General features: G+C 53.7%; 5 protein-coding genes across 5 annotated transcripts; 3 read left to right on the top strand and 2 right to left on the bottom strand.

Annotated features, from left to right (window-relative positions):
* Positions 1-909: 909 nt before the first annotated feature.
* Positions 910-3,087, top strand: A1O3_02522 (acetyl-coenzyme A synthetase; the record flags this gene model as incomplete). The annotated part of the gene is made up of 4 exons (XM_007732662.1): positions 910-951; positions 1,001-1,029; positions 1,092-2,565; positions 2,620-3,087. The coding sequence occupies 4 exons, from the start codon at positions 910-912 to the stop codon at positions 3,085-3,087; spliced, it is 2,013 nt and encodes a 670-aa protein (XP_007730852.1).
* A 1,285-nt stretch (positions 3,088-4,372) lies between these two features.
* Positions 4,373-5,940, top strand: A1O3_02521 (uncharacterized protein; the record flags this gene model as incomplete). Its single annotated transcript, XM_007732661.1, has 3 exons — positions 4,373-4,636; positions 4,687-4,818; positions 4,870-5,940. The coding sequence occupies 3 exons, from the start codon at positions 4,373-4,375 to the stop codon at positions 5,938-5,940; spliced, it is 1,467 nt and encodes a 488-aa protein (XP_007730851.1).
* A 228-nt stretch (positions 5,941-6,168) lies between these two features.
* On the bottom strand, positions 6,169-7,470 carry A1O3_02520 (uncharacterized protein; the record flags this gene model as incomplete). Its single annotated transcript, XM_007732660.1, has 2 exons — positions 6,169-6,760; positions 6,890-7,470. The coding sequence occupies 2 exons, from the start codon at positions 7,468-7,470 to the stop codon at positions 6,169-6,171; spliced, it is 1,173 nt and encodes a 390-aa protein (XP_007730850.1).
* A 949-nt stretch (positions 7,471-8,419) lies between these two features.
* A1O3_02519 (uncharacterized protein) lies at positions 8,420-10,343 on the bottom strand (the record flags this gene model as incomplete). The annotated part of the gene is made up of 4 exons (XM_007732659.1): positions 8,420-9,213; positions 9,316-9,618; positions 9,781-9,912; positions 10,073-10,343. 4 exons carry the CDS (start codon positions 10,341-10,343, stop codon positions 8,420-8,422), a joined length of 1,500 nt encoding a protein of 499 aa, XP_007730849.1.
* A 1,019-nt stretch (positions 10,344-11,362) lies between these two features.
* Positions 11,363-13,939, top strand: A1O3_02518 (uncharacterized protein; the record flags this gene model as incomplete). The annotated part of the gene is made up of 14 exons (XM_007732658.1): positions 11,363-11,594; positions 11,660-11,720; positions 11,784-11,929; positions 12,009-12,069; positions 12,148-12,278; positions 12,349-12,489; positions 12,557-12,640; positions 12,731-12,900; positions 12,953-13,046; positions 13,095-13,151; positions 13,219-13,377; positions 13,447-13,540; positions 13,627-13,703; positions 13,755-13,939. 14 exons carry the CDS (start codon positions 11,363-11,365, stop codon positions 13,937-13,939), a joined length of 1,692 nt encoding a protein of 563 aa, XP_007730848.1.
* Between the last annotated feature and the right edge of the window lie 145 nt (positions 13,940-14,084).

Below are 14,084 nucleotides of genomic sequence, written 5' to 3'. Positions count from 1 at the left end.
TGTGGATGCAGTTCGCAGGCTGAAGTACGGAGTACGGAGTACGGAGCACGAAAACCGTTCACTGCCCTCGGCGGGCTTTGGGGAGGATGCCAGGGGCCGGCCTTAGCCCAGACACTGGACAGCGGTGTCCCAGGGGCCCTAAGCCTTCGGGCGGATGACACTTCCTCGGAGGTTTAAAGGAGTTTCGAAGGAGCAAGGTGGGAAGTCAATATCTGACAATCTACGACAGGGTCAGCATAGTTTCGTTTAACATTTGAGGATCGCACAACAGTCCGGGAGAGAGGCACTGGTTCTCTCGAACAGGGACAGGCCAGTGTGCCGCGCGATCCTCGATCACAGCGCGACGAGGGGTGTCTGCCAATGTCCAGGGTCTGGTGACTATTATGCCTACTCCGTACGAGAACAGGTAATGACTAGTAGGGCTTCCCGGGCTCTTGGAGTCTATTACTAGGTACGACTAGCAGGGGATCAACGTGAGGCACGGATAAAAGGATGGGCGATGATGGCGGGGCTTAGGAGGCATTCTTATTGAACGCGCTCCAGCTTTCCCCGCAGCGCCCGCCCGGCCAAATCACTCTTTGAGTTTGCTTGTCTGACGAGAGAATCCCTGCCATTCCTCTGTCACTCGATCAATTGTTGCTCCCACCCACCACCACAACCACAGTGCAGGCTCGATTGATCCTGGTACGAGCGCTGCGTCTGGGCCCCGTTGACTCCCTCCCAATCGTCATCGATCAATTTCTCCTATATTAGACCACTTGAACACCCACCTTGATCCTGGTCCCTTTCCTGCGAAGTCACAGCGTCCTCTTGTGCGCAGCGTGATACATACATACAGTCTCCAACACGTTTGTGTCCGCCGTGTCTCCTTCTCGCCCGTGACTGCTTGCTGTGCTATTTTCTGCAATCATGTCTGAAGGCGACGTCAAGCCCTCCAAGGGTCCCGTCGTGGTAGGTGGACTCCATTGAGCTCGTTCAGAGCTTCGCTGACTACATACAGGCCGAAGCCCACGAAGTCGACACTTACCAGTATGTCGTCGCCCTCCTATCCTCCGCCTAGAGCTCCGTACATGGTACTGACTCACGGACAGTGTCCCCAAGCCGTTCTGGAAAAAGGGGCCCGGCAAGACCCATTTAAAAGACCTCGATGAATATTACTCCCTGTACAAGGAGTCCATTGAACAGCCGGACAAGTTCTGGGGAAGGCTAGCTCGAGAGCTTTTGACCTGGCAGACGGATTTTCAGACAGTGCACAGTGGAAGCCTGGCTAATGGTGACAATGCCTGGTTTCTGGAGGGCCGACTGAACGCCTGCTACAACTGTGTTGACCGCCATGCTATCAAGAACCCGGACAAACCTGCAATTATCTACGAAGCTGACGAGCCAAGCGAGGGCCGAGTGCTCACCTACGGCGAGCTGCTCCGTGAAGTGTCGCGAGTTGCGCACACGCTGAAGCAAATGGGAGTCAAGAAGGGCGACACCGTCGCACTCTACCTGCCCATGATTCCCGAGGCAGTCATCTCTTTCCTCGCAGTCACCCGTGTTGGCGCCATCCATTCGGTTGTGTTTGCGGGTTTCTCCTCCGGGTCGCTTGCTGACCGAATTCTCGACGCCAATTCCAAAGTTGTGATTACCACAGACGAGGGCAAACGTGGTGGCAAGGTCATTGGCACCAAGAAGATCGTCGATGAGGCATTGAAGAAATGCCCCGACGTCACCCGGGTCTTGGTCTACAAGAGGACAGGGGCCGACGTTCCCTGGACCACAGGCCGAGATTTCTGGTGGCACGAGGAAGTAGAGAAATACCCCAACTACTTCCCACCCGAGAGCATGGCATCCGAGGACCCTCTCTTCCTGCTTTATACGTCTGGCTCGACGGGGAAACCCAAAGGCGTGATGCACTCTACAGCAGGATACCTGCTTGGGGCTGCAGCAACCGGTAAATATGTCTTTGACATACATGACGACGACGTATTCTTCTGTGGTGGTGATGTTGGCTGGATTACCGGTCACACTTACGTGGTGTACGCACCTCTTCTCCTTGGTGTCGCAACTGTGGTTTTCGAAGGAACCCCGGCCTACCCCAACTTCTCCCGCTATTGGGATGTCATCGACAAGCACAACGTCACCCAATTCTATGTCGCTCCGACCGCCTTGCGCCTGCTAAAAAGAGCCGGTGACGAACATATCCGCCATAAGTTGAGCAAGTTGCGAGTGCTGGGTTCGGTCGGTGAACCCATTGCAGCAGAAGTCTGGAAATGGTACTTTGAGGTTGTGGGCAAAGAGGAGGCACATATTGTTGACACGTACTGGCAAACGGAGACAGGGTCTCATGTTATCACCCCACTGGCCGGCGTCACCCCCACGAAGCCCGGCAGCGCATCGCTACCTTTCTTTGGCATTGAGCCAGCGATCATCGACCCCGTGTCCGGTGCAGAAATTCAAGGGAACGATGTTGAGGGCGTGTTGGCGTTCAAGCAGGCGTGGCCAAGTATGGCAAGGACTGTTTGGGGCGCACACAAGAGATATATGGACACGTATTTGAACGTATACAAGGGCTACTATGTGAGTACATTCGAGATCTCGAAACCTGGACTACTGACTGACCCCCGGCGATAGTTCACTGGCGACGGTGCTGGTCGTGACCATGAGGGCTATTATTGGATTCGCGGCCGTGTCGATGATGTTGTCAATGTGTCTGGCCATCGTCTGTCGACGGCCGAGATTGAGGCTGCTTTGATCGAACATGACGGAGTAGCCGAGGCGGCTGTCGTCGGTATCAACGACGAACTCACTGGCCAGGCCGTCAACGCTTTTGTGTCACTCAAAGACGGAACCGACACAAGCGATGCGATGCGCAAGGACCTCATCCTGCAAGTTCGAAAGTCCATCGGGCCATTCGCAGCGCCAAAGGCCATTTTCATTGTGGATGATCTTCCCAAGACTCGATCAGGCAAGATCATGAGAAGAATCTTGAGAAAGATTTTGAGCGGCGAGGAGGACAGCCTTGGTGACATATCGACACTCAGCGACCCAAGCGTGGTCACCAAGATCATCGATACCGTAAAGGCATCACAGAAGAAATAAGCAAGAAACGGGGAAAATGGACAGTGTTTCGCAGATCGTATACCCTCAGATTTTGACGATTCGAGCCTTGGATGGAGATGGAAACGGACACGATTTCATACATGTAGCTAACAACATTTTCCAGACGATTGATTACTTGTCCCATGACTAGAAGAGGACCCAACGTTCTGCTGATGCCAGGATGAGCTGAGATTGAGACTGAGACACTGCAACTGCGAGAGAAGACTGTAGACTGTAGACCGTAGACCGGCGATGTTCTGCCTGTTGATCTGGTGGATCGAAGGGATGAATGAATGACTCGTGTTGATTGAGATATGACTCGGGTACCACGTGATGTGTACGTTGGCCGCCATCCGGTTGTACGGAGTACGGGGTACGGAGTACGGAATACGGGATACAGAATACGGAGTACCTAGGTACCTCAGGTATGTACGGAGTACGGAGTACTCTGTACAGGTTTGTCGTACTCAGTGGACTCTAAGGTACGGAGCGCAATGTACATTGTACATACCTATATGCGAATCCGACGACATACTTGGGTATTCAACAAGACGAGACACGATACACATGGATAGTGGCCTCACTTTCGGCATGCCTTTTGCATCCCCGTCCTCGTCCTCATCCCCATCCTCATCCATTCCAACGCCATGCCCCGATCGGTGAATCTCCGAGCAAAACGCTTCCGGTGTACGCATGAAGGATGTGACCGATCCTATACTCGCCGAGATCACCTCTCTCGACATTTCCTGAACCACAAACCCCGAACGATATTTCCATGCGATCAATGTTCAAAGTTGTTTGTTCGCCTGGATCTACTCCAGCGTCACCTGGAAAGGCATCAAAGAGGATTGCAATTCCGTAATCGCGGTGGCTTAGAGGTCTTGAATACCACACGTACGGCGCCCCGTCTCATGTTGCGACTGTACATCGACCCTACGAGCCTCTGGATCATGACTGACTTGGGCGGAGCTCAATAGCGTTGGCGGATCCGTCTTTGCATGATTTAGATCCGAGCACTCAACCTGGTCCTCCTGTACCAGCCCTTGACTGTGGTCGGTCTCCAGAAGTAGGCGCCGGCCAGTCAACCTCTCCCAGGCCGACGGCGGATCAATCTTTGGAATTCTGTCTGGACTGGATTTTGGAGAATGCCCTGGTCTCAGACTTCCAGGAACATCCCAGTTTCGAGCCCAACAGCCTGCCATTCCTTTTCCCCGTTTCCTCCGACACTGGCTCTATTGACGTGCCATATCTGGAGCCTGCATGGCCTGATGCTCGCACAAGGATTATGGAAACGTTGGAAGGCATGGAGCCAACCATCCTGGAGTCTTCTTTCTTCGAGCCAGCCAATCTTGAGAAGTTCGGCAACGACTATTTTGAAAACTATTGGCCTCACTTCCCCATCATTCATCGACCGACGTTCTCTCCCTTCCACAGTCCGCCGTTATTGGTTGCAGCCATAGCCATGTTTGGCTCCAGGTTCGACGGCGATCCTGGGACCTTTCACGTAGCGTCGGCCATTCATGACCACCTGAGCGCATGTATTTTCAACGTCGGTCTTTCTCCCTCTCCCGTCCGTGCTTGTCGCTTACGCCGTCTCAGACAAGGGCCATGCAGCAATCCCTTACCACGGACTATCTGCAGACTCTTCTCCTCGTGTTGGCGCATGGAAAGATGTTCTCTAGTAGAAAACATCACGAAATGGCACACATCTTCCACAGTGCCATGATCAACGTAAGACTGCGCTGAAATTACCCTGGCTAAACAGTCACTGACGACTTGTAGCTCTTCCGCCGAGAAGATGCTTTCTCACCCCAAGTTCTGTCCGCCGAAGCCTCAGGGTCCTCACTGGAACAAAAGTGGCAGAGTTGGATTGAGAGGGAATCAATGACGCGGTTGGCTTTCTTTGCGTTCATGATGGACGCACAACATGCCATGTATTTCATGCACACGCCTGTGCTCAACGTCAACGACATACATCTGCAACTGCCATGCGAAGACGTTCTCTGGAATGCCGCCACGGCTGAGCAGTGGCATAAGAGTGCACAGACTACGTGTGAATCGCCATATTTCCGTCAATGCTTGAGAAGCCTCCTCAGGAAGATACCGGCGCCACATGGACACTCTCCTTACTCCCGATTCATCCTCCTCCATGGTTTGTTCAGTGTGGCCACGTCCTTGCATACGAACGAGTCCATGTATCTCAACATGGGCATGACTGGACCTCTGGACGAATGGCGAGCCATCATCAGCCAGGGGATTGAAACTTGGTCGTCTTCTGAACTATTCATCGAGACATCTCTATCCTCGGCCGCCGCCCGGTTGCTGTCGCGGATGGCGCAGATCACCATGCACTGTCATCTGTACCACGTTCATGTATTCTCGGGGGCCCCTTCGCTTCTTGGAAACACCATCACGGGAACGGACTACACAAAGGCCACAGAATATCTCAAGCTCTGGTTCGCGAGCAAGCACTCTCGCACGGCCCTTTACCACTCTCTGTCTTTAGTCCAAGACCATCTCTTCGCTCGGCAGCAATGCCGGGAATTTGACAAAAACATTGCTGTCCGGCCGTGGTGCCTCTACTCGGCCACGCTTGTCATCTGGGTCTACAGCTCCTTGGAGTATAGTGCAAATGCCAGAGAGGATGCCAGAGAAGACGTCCCTGACAACTTGAGCCTGGAACTGTATATTCCGGCAATGATCCAGCATGTGTGCAAAGAAGGATCGACCATCAGGATGAAGCAGACAAAAGACCTGCTGAACATGGTGCGCGTGCACCTCCAACATTATCAATGGGAACTTCTTCAAGAGGCATGCATCACGTTGGGGCGACTCGCGGGCATGTCCCGCTGATTCTCTGGAGTCATGAGACCGACAAGGATGTGAAACTTGTGTTTTGTCTATAGAGTGGCTGACCCCGGCGGTACTTGGCATGCAACACAACATGGGAACAACATGGTCGGCCACAACTTTGACGACCTCGACCACCGCATCATCATATGAGCGACCAGAGACTGGAATCCAGCCCGGTAAAGATGGTCGAGACCCATGTTGGCACATTGGGGTGGCTGCCAGGAACCCTCAGTTCCCACCTGCACGAAGCTCTGTGACCATTCCTCGAATTCCGGCAATTTCTTCTGGTTGTAATCGGATGTCAAACCATTCGGCCATACCGCGTATTCTACTCTCTTCGCTGTGATAGACGTCGACAATTTCCTTCCTACCAAGGCTACGTCTTCGGAGCTCGTTGCCGTCTAGAATGAGATAGCCAACAGGAGCGTCGTCGTTGTTGCTGTTGTCGTCGTCGTCGTCGTCATCACTCAGCACTAATTTCAAAAGCATCAATCGATAGGTGAAGTGACTGATGCGACTGGTGCTGGTGTAATAGTTCATGACCTGGAAATCTTGGGGGAGGAACTCGACCTCTGTGAGACAATAGGCGGATTTCCAAGCGTGGTCAGGGCTGTCTCTGATCTGAAGCACCCAGACTTTTTGGCTCGGATCGGAAAAGGACGCGATAGGCCGATATTCCAGAGTGGTTTGCGAGGTCGGGACATTGGTCATGATGTGGCCTGGCTCGAGCGGTGACGGGGAACAGGTCCCCTGGCGGCCGAAACCGACGTCGACCAGATACTTGCGACCGTCGATCGAGACCAGATTGATCATGTGTGTCCTATACTCACTCACTCAACAACTGGTTCCCTGGTTCTAGTTTCCTGGGGAAGGGAATGGGCGGGCGGGCGGATAGGATGAGGGATCAGATTGAGATCAAGATCAAGATCTGCCCATACGCAATACATACCAGCCTCCAAACTCCCCCGGGTCTCCAGCAGCCACGGATATATTCGACACCCTAGCCCCCGTAGGATACAAACGGTAGCCCAGGGATCGGAGGACGACGCCGAAAAACGTGTTGTTCTCCATGCAGTAGCCGCCCAGACGTCGCTCCACCAGCTTGGTGTACAAGGCGTCGGGGTCGAGGGTCAGGCCGAGGCCAGCACCAGTGTCAATGCCAGGCAGTTGGATTGGAGTTTGGGTTGGGCTTTGGCTTTGACTTGGTCTTGGTCTTGGTCTTGGGCTGTAATGCAAAGCCAGGTTTCCATAAGGAATCTTGGCCATGGTTCTTCGCTGCAGTCTCGTCAAGGTCGCCAGTGCGTCGGCCTGCACTGCGGCTTTGGTGGCGGCGAGATCTCCCATGCGGAGCCATGATAGGTATTGCTCCATCTGCTGGTCGGAATAGATCTGCCTGGGTGGTGAGGGTGAGGGTGGGGCCGATACTGATGTGGAGGCTGATGGTGAAGCTGATGTCGAGGCCGATGCTGATGCTGAAGCTGATGTCGTGGTCGTGGTCGTGGTCGATGTCGATGCCATGCCGACCGTCATCGTGATCGTGATCGTGATCGGGACCGTCACCTTGACAGCCGGGGCGATGGCACAAGACTCTTGAAGAGGCAAGAGTCGAAGGTTGAATCTCACCCGCGGCTTGGAGGTTAGAGGTTGGAAGGTAGAGGTTGGATAGAGGTCACTCACTCACGACACATACGGAGTAGATAGATATACCTATGCACCATACCATATATTTACAAGGTAAGTAAAGTAAGGTGGGTGGGTGACTCATACTCCATCCACTCCACTATTGATAAGGGGCACCTGTTCTTGGTGCTCGTACAGGACTCGGAAAGCACTGACCTATATGGCGCTTATACTTATACTTGCAATATAATAGAGACGACTCATCACCTACAATATACAGGAGAAGACTGTCATAACCATCATCGTGGTAGGCTGGCCCTGGCCGTTACGTAACACTACACTATACTATGCTGGACAACGACGAAGAGGACATAAGAAAGAATATAAGAAAGAGAGAGAAAGGTGTCAAACTTACCTAGTGTAGACACTAACTTGACGTACCTAGGCATTCCCAGCCTTGTCCTTGTCCTTTGACCAGAAGGCTAGCATAGGTATACCTATATATATATATAGTCTGGGCTCCCCCATACCCCTTTGATAGCGAACATGGAGCATTCCAACCTTTGACAAAAAGAACAAGACTACAAGGTTGACAAAAAGAACAAGACTACGATATACTCTTTGAATTTTGGGGGCTTCTCAAGTCTCAAGACTAAGACTGCAATATACCCCTTTTGGGGGCCTCATAAGTCTCAAGACTAGTGGAAGGATGCCTCTGTCAAAGGTTGAAATGTTCCATGCTCGCCATCAACGGGGTATAGGGCACCTAAGCCCAGGCTATATAGTGTGTAGTATGCCTAAACCAGCCTTCTGTAAAGAACGAGGCTGGATATGCGCCTTAGGGCCAAGTTTGACAGCCTCATACGATCGAATCAACCACGCTGTTTGGATCGACCTTGTGAGCCTCGATGACCCGGTCGAGCATGTTTGTCATGTCGACCTTTTCATTTTCCCTTTGCACTCGACCTTGGCTCTTCAAAAGTTGGGCAGCAATGTCGGCCCACGTCCACGTCACCTGCTCCGATCCAGACCTAGACCCAGAGACGAGGCCGGGATCCAGTTCACATGGCAGCAAACGACCGTTTTCCTTGCGAATCTGGCCGTCCACAATGACGGTGTCGACGTCGCGCACCGAGGCGTGCATCACCACGGCTGCCAGTGGGTTGTGTTGAGCGGCACAGATCATGGCAGGGCTGTCGGTGGCGAAGAGCACCAGGTCGGCCAACTTACCCGGAGCGATGGTGCCGATCTTGTCCTCCATGTGAACGGCGCGCGCGCCCTGGATAGTGGCCAAGTTGAAGGCATCTTCGACCAGGGCCTGCAGTCTCCGGGGGAGTTTGCCGTGGTCGAGAAAGGCCTGGTTGGCGCGCGCTCGTGCGTACTGGAGTGCCAGTCTCATCTGGGTCATCATGTCAGAGGAATTGTTGGAATGGCAGTCGACGCCCAGCGCACACTGGGACGCAAACTCTGGTCGAAACGCCAGCGGCTCCCCGAGCGCCATCTGCATCTCTGTTTCCGGCGTGCAGGAGACGAATGCGTTGCGACGCTTGAGCAGGTCGGCGTCTCGCATGTCGGCGGCGTTTGAGTGCGAGAAGATGAGATCCGACGCCAGTAAGCCGTACGACTCGAGGATCTGGATGGGGGAAAAGTCGCCTGTCGGAGAGGACGACGTTAGTTACCTATAGATGGCTGTGGCCGAGGCTGGACCGGTTGAAAGAAGAAAGAAGAAAGAAACGGTCGGCAGGGGAGTCCTACCAGAATACGGCCCCTTGGTGTAATGTGCCGTGATGAGCTTGACCCCCCAGCGTCTGGCTTTCTCAAACAGATCCACCACCGCCTGCTTGGGCATCAAGAACCAATCGAAGGCCAGACCGATGTGGACGCGCCCGTCGCCGAAGGGCGATTGTTTCGCCAGGCTCTCCAGCTGCGTCAGGAGCCAGGGAGGGAGCAGGTCGTCGTCCTTGGTCAACGGGCACCACGACTTCACCCGGCTCGTGGGACAGTAGCAGAAGAAGGCACGGATGCCGGACGACACGGTTGCAGACACAGCGTTGGTTCCTGGACACAGACACAGAGACAGGGTCAGCCTTGATGCTTGTTACTAGGTATTCACCTTGGGCAGGGACTCATAAGTAAGGGTAACGTCCTTAGCTTGGGTAGCGTCCTCATAAGTAAGGGTAACGTCCTCTGCATGGCATCCCAGCCTTTAGTCTAGCTTACCGGTTTCAGGCGAGTAGTTCATGTGCGCATGGTCGACCACGCAGGTGGTGCCGGCGTCGATGGCTTCCAGCGCGCCACCCAGCTGGCCCCAGAAGATGTCGTGGCCGGTGTAGAAATAGCCTTGCATGTTGCCTGTCATGCATGGTCCGTCAGGTCACGTCAGCTGGAGTCCATCTTGTATATTAGGTAGATAGGTAGGTAGGTAGGTAGGTAGGTAGGTAGGTAGGTAGGTAGGTAGGTAGATAGATAGAGTGGCAGGTAGACTGGTAGGTTGATAGGACCTGTTACCTACCCTTCGGCAGGTAATCCAGTAACAGGTCGTTCGCATGCCGCCCCTTCAATTGCGTCTGCCAGAGATGGTTGTGTGTGTCGATGAATCCCGGTGCCACGATCTTGTCCCGACAGTCGATGACCTTGGTGTCTGCGGACGGCGCCGCCAGATTAGTGCCCATCTGGGAGATGATGTTGCCCTCGATCAATATGTCCGTTCGTCGTGGATATGGCACGTCGCCGTCGCCGTGGAGCAATACCGTTCCGTTCTTTAACAAGATGGACGGATTCATTTTGGGTTCGGAATTGGGATTGCTGTTGCTGTTGCTGTTGCTGTTGCTGTGTCGTGATCTCCTGGCCCTTTGGTCTCTGACCCTTGTCTAGACGGAGGAAAGAGTTGGCTCGCTCGAGGGGCAGAAGCCGGGTTTTGATCAGATCAGCCACACGGCCATGGAGCCACATACCTACCTACTTATTACTCACTGCATTACCTACCTACCTACCTACCTACCTACCCACTTCGGCCACACTGGGCAGCGAGCTGTTGCAGACTTTTCACGTGGCGCCATCTATGTGTCAGTAACTGTATCCTTTTTCATGCTTCGTACATGGACAGACTACCTAACGTGGGGGCGGATGGATGGATCGATCTCCGCTGACACTTACACGGGGGAACTGGAACTGGAATTATGGAGTAATATATCTAATATCTACCTGTTTATCTCTTTACATGGGGTTGGGACTAGCCGTATATGGCGGTATGTGGGTTTACGTGGAGGGATCGAGGGATCAGGCCCCTTACGTGGAGGGCTCCAAGGCATGCACGATAAGCGATGGCATGGCCGGCAAAGGGAGCAACCTGGACCCTACAGTTGTCAAGGCCAATGTACACGGTAGTACATGTCCACTATCTCAGGTGGAGGAGGAGAAGTACGACATCCGCTCGTGATAGCCTGACATGACTAACAAGACTCACTGAACACTTTCCTCGCCGGGCCTGCCTCGACTACGACCACGACCGCGTTGTCAATCCTCGTTGATAGTGGTGATAGTGGTGATAGTGATATTGGTGATGCTGGTCTTGGATCGACCTATCAGTCTGATAAGGTCTGGATCGAGTCTTGACAGCCTCTGCCGAAGATGAAACCGCTGGTCCTGCCTATCGTACATAAATGGGGGCGTGCCTCATCACATGGGGTCGATGGGAGTAGGCAGAAAGCGCCCACAGTTGAACAGGATCTTGACCGCACCACACCGCCGGTTGAGTTCGAGAAAGGACGTCTCAACCTCAACGAACCGATCTCCCCTCAAAATGCCCGATATCGATCCACAGCCGTCCTCCGGCGCACGGAGAAGGCTTCAAGGCGCCTGGGCAAGAATTCTCATCCAGCAAGAGAACAGTGGCGAACCAGGGACAGGCACAGGCATAGGCACAGGATCAGAAACTCGACGGAGCCGATACCTCAGCAGCCCCGATCTGGCGCCCGTCCATCCTAGCAGGCGCACTTGGAAGCCGATCAACTTCATCACCTTCTGGGCTTCAGGTTAGACAATACTGCCCTCTCCCCTTCGGAGAGAAATCTTCTTGCTGACACACAGCACTGAACAGCGTCATTCAATGTCAACACCTGGCAGCTTGCAGGGAGTTTCGTGGAGAGCGGGTTGGCATGGTATGTCTGCTGTTGAACCGTCGAACATGCATTGTAGTACCAGCTGAACCCCTTGTCGCGTAGGTGGCACGCCTGGCTTTGTATCTGGATCGCCTATCTCGTCACCGGCCTTCTGATTGCCGCCGGTGGCCACCCGGGAGCCAAGTTCTCTGTGCCCTTTCCCGTGGCGATCCGCTCCGCCTTTGGTGTCTACGGCGCTGTATGGCCAGGTATGTATGGCGACTTGACTTGGCCGCGGGTGACGACAGCTAAAGGCTTGATGTGTTTGCGACTGACGCTAGTTGACAGTCTTCAATCGTATCATCCTCGCCATCATCTGGTATTCGGTTCAGAGCTGGATTGGAGGAGAGTATGTGGCTGACTCCATGTAGGAGAGAACAGGAGAAGGAGACTGGACTGGCTAACCGCGGTTGCTGTTTTGCTTCAGATGCGTCTACCTCATGCTGCGCGCCATTTGGCCATCGATCGCTCATCTCCCGAACCATATCGCGGCCTCGATGCAGACCGACTCGGGCCACATGCTGGCCTTTTTCGTCTTCTGCTTCTTCCAACTGTTCGGTGCGTGTGCCGGCACGGCTCCGGCTCTCCCACCCCTCTGCCCCTGCAAACTCTGACACGTGCAATCAAGCCCTGTGGTTGCCCATCGAGAAGACCAGGCATCTGTACTCGGTCAAAGCCATTGCTGCCATTATTGCAGGCGTGCTCTTTGCCGTGTGGGTTGCTCTTAAAGCTGGACGTGGACCTGGCTTGGTAATGACTGGCAAGTCCTGTGGGTTTCCCCGATGCAAATATCTCCAGCCCTTATGCCGTGTCGGTTGGGAACTCACCTTTCTCAGCCATCCACGGTGCTTCTCTGTTCTGGGCGCTCCTATCGGCCTTCATGTCGTCATTGAATAATTGGAGCACATTCATTCTGAACGGTGAGCATGAGCATCCATCCCCTTTGACAGAATCCCTGCTTGCCATACCCGAGCACGAGTCTGTCGATAGATGCTGAATCTGTCCATTAGACTCGGACTTTTCGCGATTCGCCCGCAAACCGTCGGACGCGATCTGGTCGCAGATGGTGGCGCTCCCACTGTGTTTCAGCCTGACCTCGCTCATCGGATTGGTCGTCTCGAGTTGCAGTGCAAACATTTATGGTGCTCCGCTGTGGAATCCTTTGGATGTCCTGAGTCGTGTAAGTGCATCTTGCTCCTGCCGTCATGACACTCTTAATGACCGCACATCAGTTTCTCGACAGTCAGCCTTCCTCGTCGTCCCGAGCCGGGGTGTTTTTCCTCGGGCTGGTTTTCGCATACGCCCAAGGGTTGACCAATCTAGCCTGTGGGTCCGCCGGACTCTGTTGGACAATTGCTTGCTAATGGGGGACAGGTGCGAACTCGGCAGGAAGTGATCTGACGGCCTTGTTCTCTCGAGTCATCAACATTAGTAAGTGCTTGGCTTGACGACGGGTTGGACTGCAAGTCTGCAACTCACTGACATTGGCCCATTCTAGGACGAGGAGGATATCTCACTGCAGCCTTGTCTCTCTGCTGCATGCCATGGCTACTCTTGTCCAGCAGCAACAACTTCTTGAGCTATGTCAACTCGTATAGCGTTTTCATCTCGGCTTTCGTGGGCCCGTATTTCTGTGATTACTTCATTATCCGCAGAAGTACGTTTTTCATCCATTCTTTCTCTTTATTTCAAGCTTCAGACTAACATTTGCATGCCTTGATGCCAGCCCGACTCGCCATTCCAGAACTCTATTCCGGTGCTCACGACGGCTTGTACTGGGGATGGAAGGGATTCGGAGTCAATGGATGCTTGGCTTACTTGTAAGGAATCAAGACCCGACAATTCCTTACATCCTTACATTCCACATACTGTACCTCGGCTAATCTTTGACCGCGCTTCCTTACAGATCAGGAGTGGCGTTCAACATAGTAGGATTTGTGGGCGCGATCGGAGCCTCCGTCCCCGCCGGCGCTGACTACCTCTGTGGGTATATTTCTTCTTACCTCGAGTGAAAATAGGCTGATTGTGACCCAGTTCGATTCAATTTTATAGGAGGCTTCTTGGTCAGCGCCACCGCGTATTACTGCTTGAGTGTCTTTGGCCCGTTCAGGATCAGCAAGCCTGCGATATCCCCACGCAGCTCGACCTCTGGTTCAGGAGCAATGGAAGTCCCTGATGTTCACGACATCAAGCTCTTTTCACACAGTGCCTCGGTCTAAAGAATCCAAATGGTCTCGTCGACGGCTTCGGAGACTTGTGCGCGGCGATCAAGGATGGCAGCGACGAGTTGGTTATCGAGTGTGCACTGACGAACCGGGGTTGGACGTTCGCCGCCACAGCCACCAGCGTTCACAGGGGATGACC

Source organism: Capronia epimyces (assembly GCF_000585565.1).
Source record: "Capronia epimyces CBS 606.96 chromosome Unknown aczIQ-supercont1.2, whole genome shotgun sequence".
Lineage (NCBI taxonomy): Eukaryota > Fungi > Ascomycota > Eurotiomycetes > Chaetothyriales > Herpotrichiellaceae > Capronia > Capronia epimyces.
Note: the sequence above shows the minus strand (reverse complement) of the source record. Positions and strands in the feature narration are given on the sequence as shown.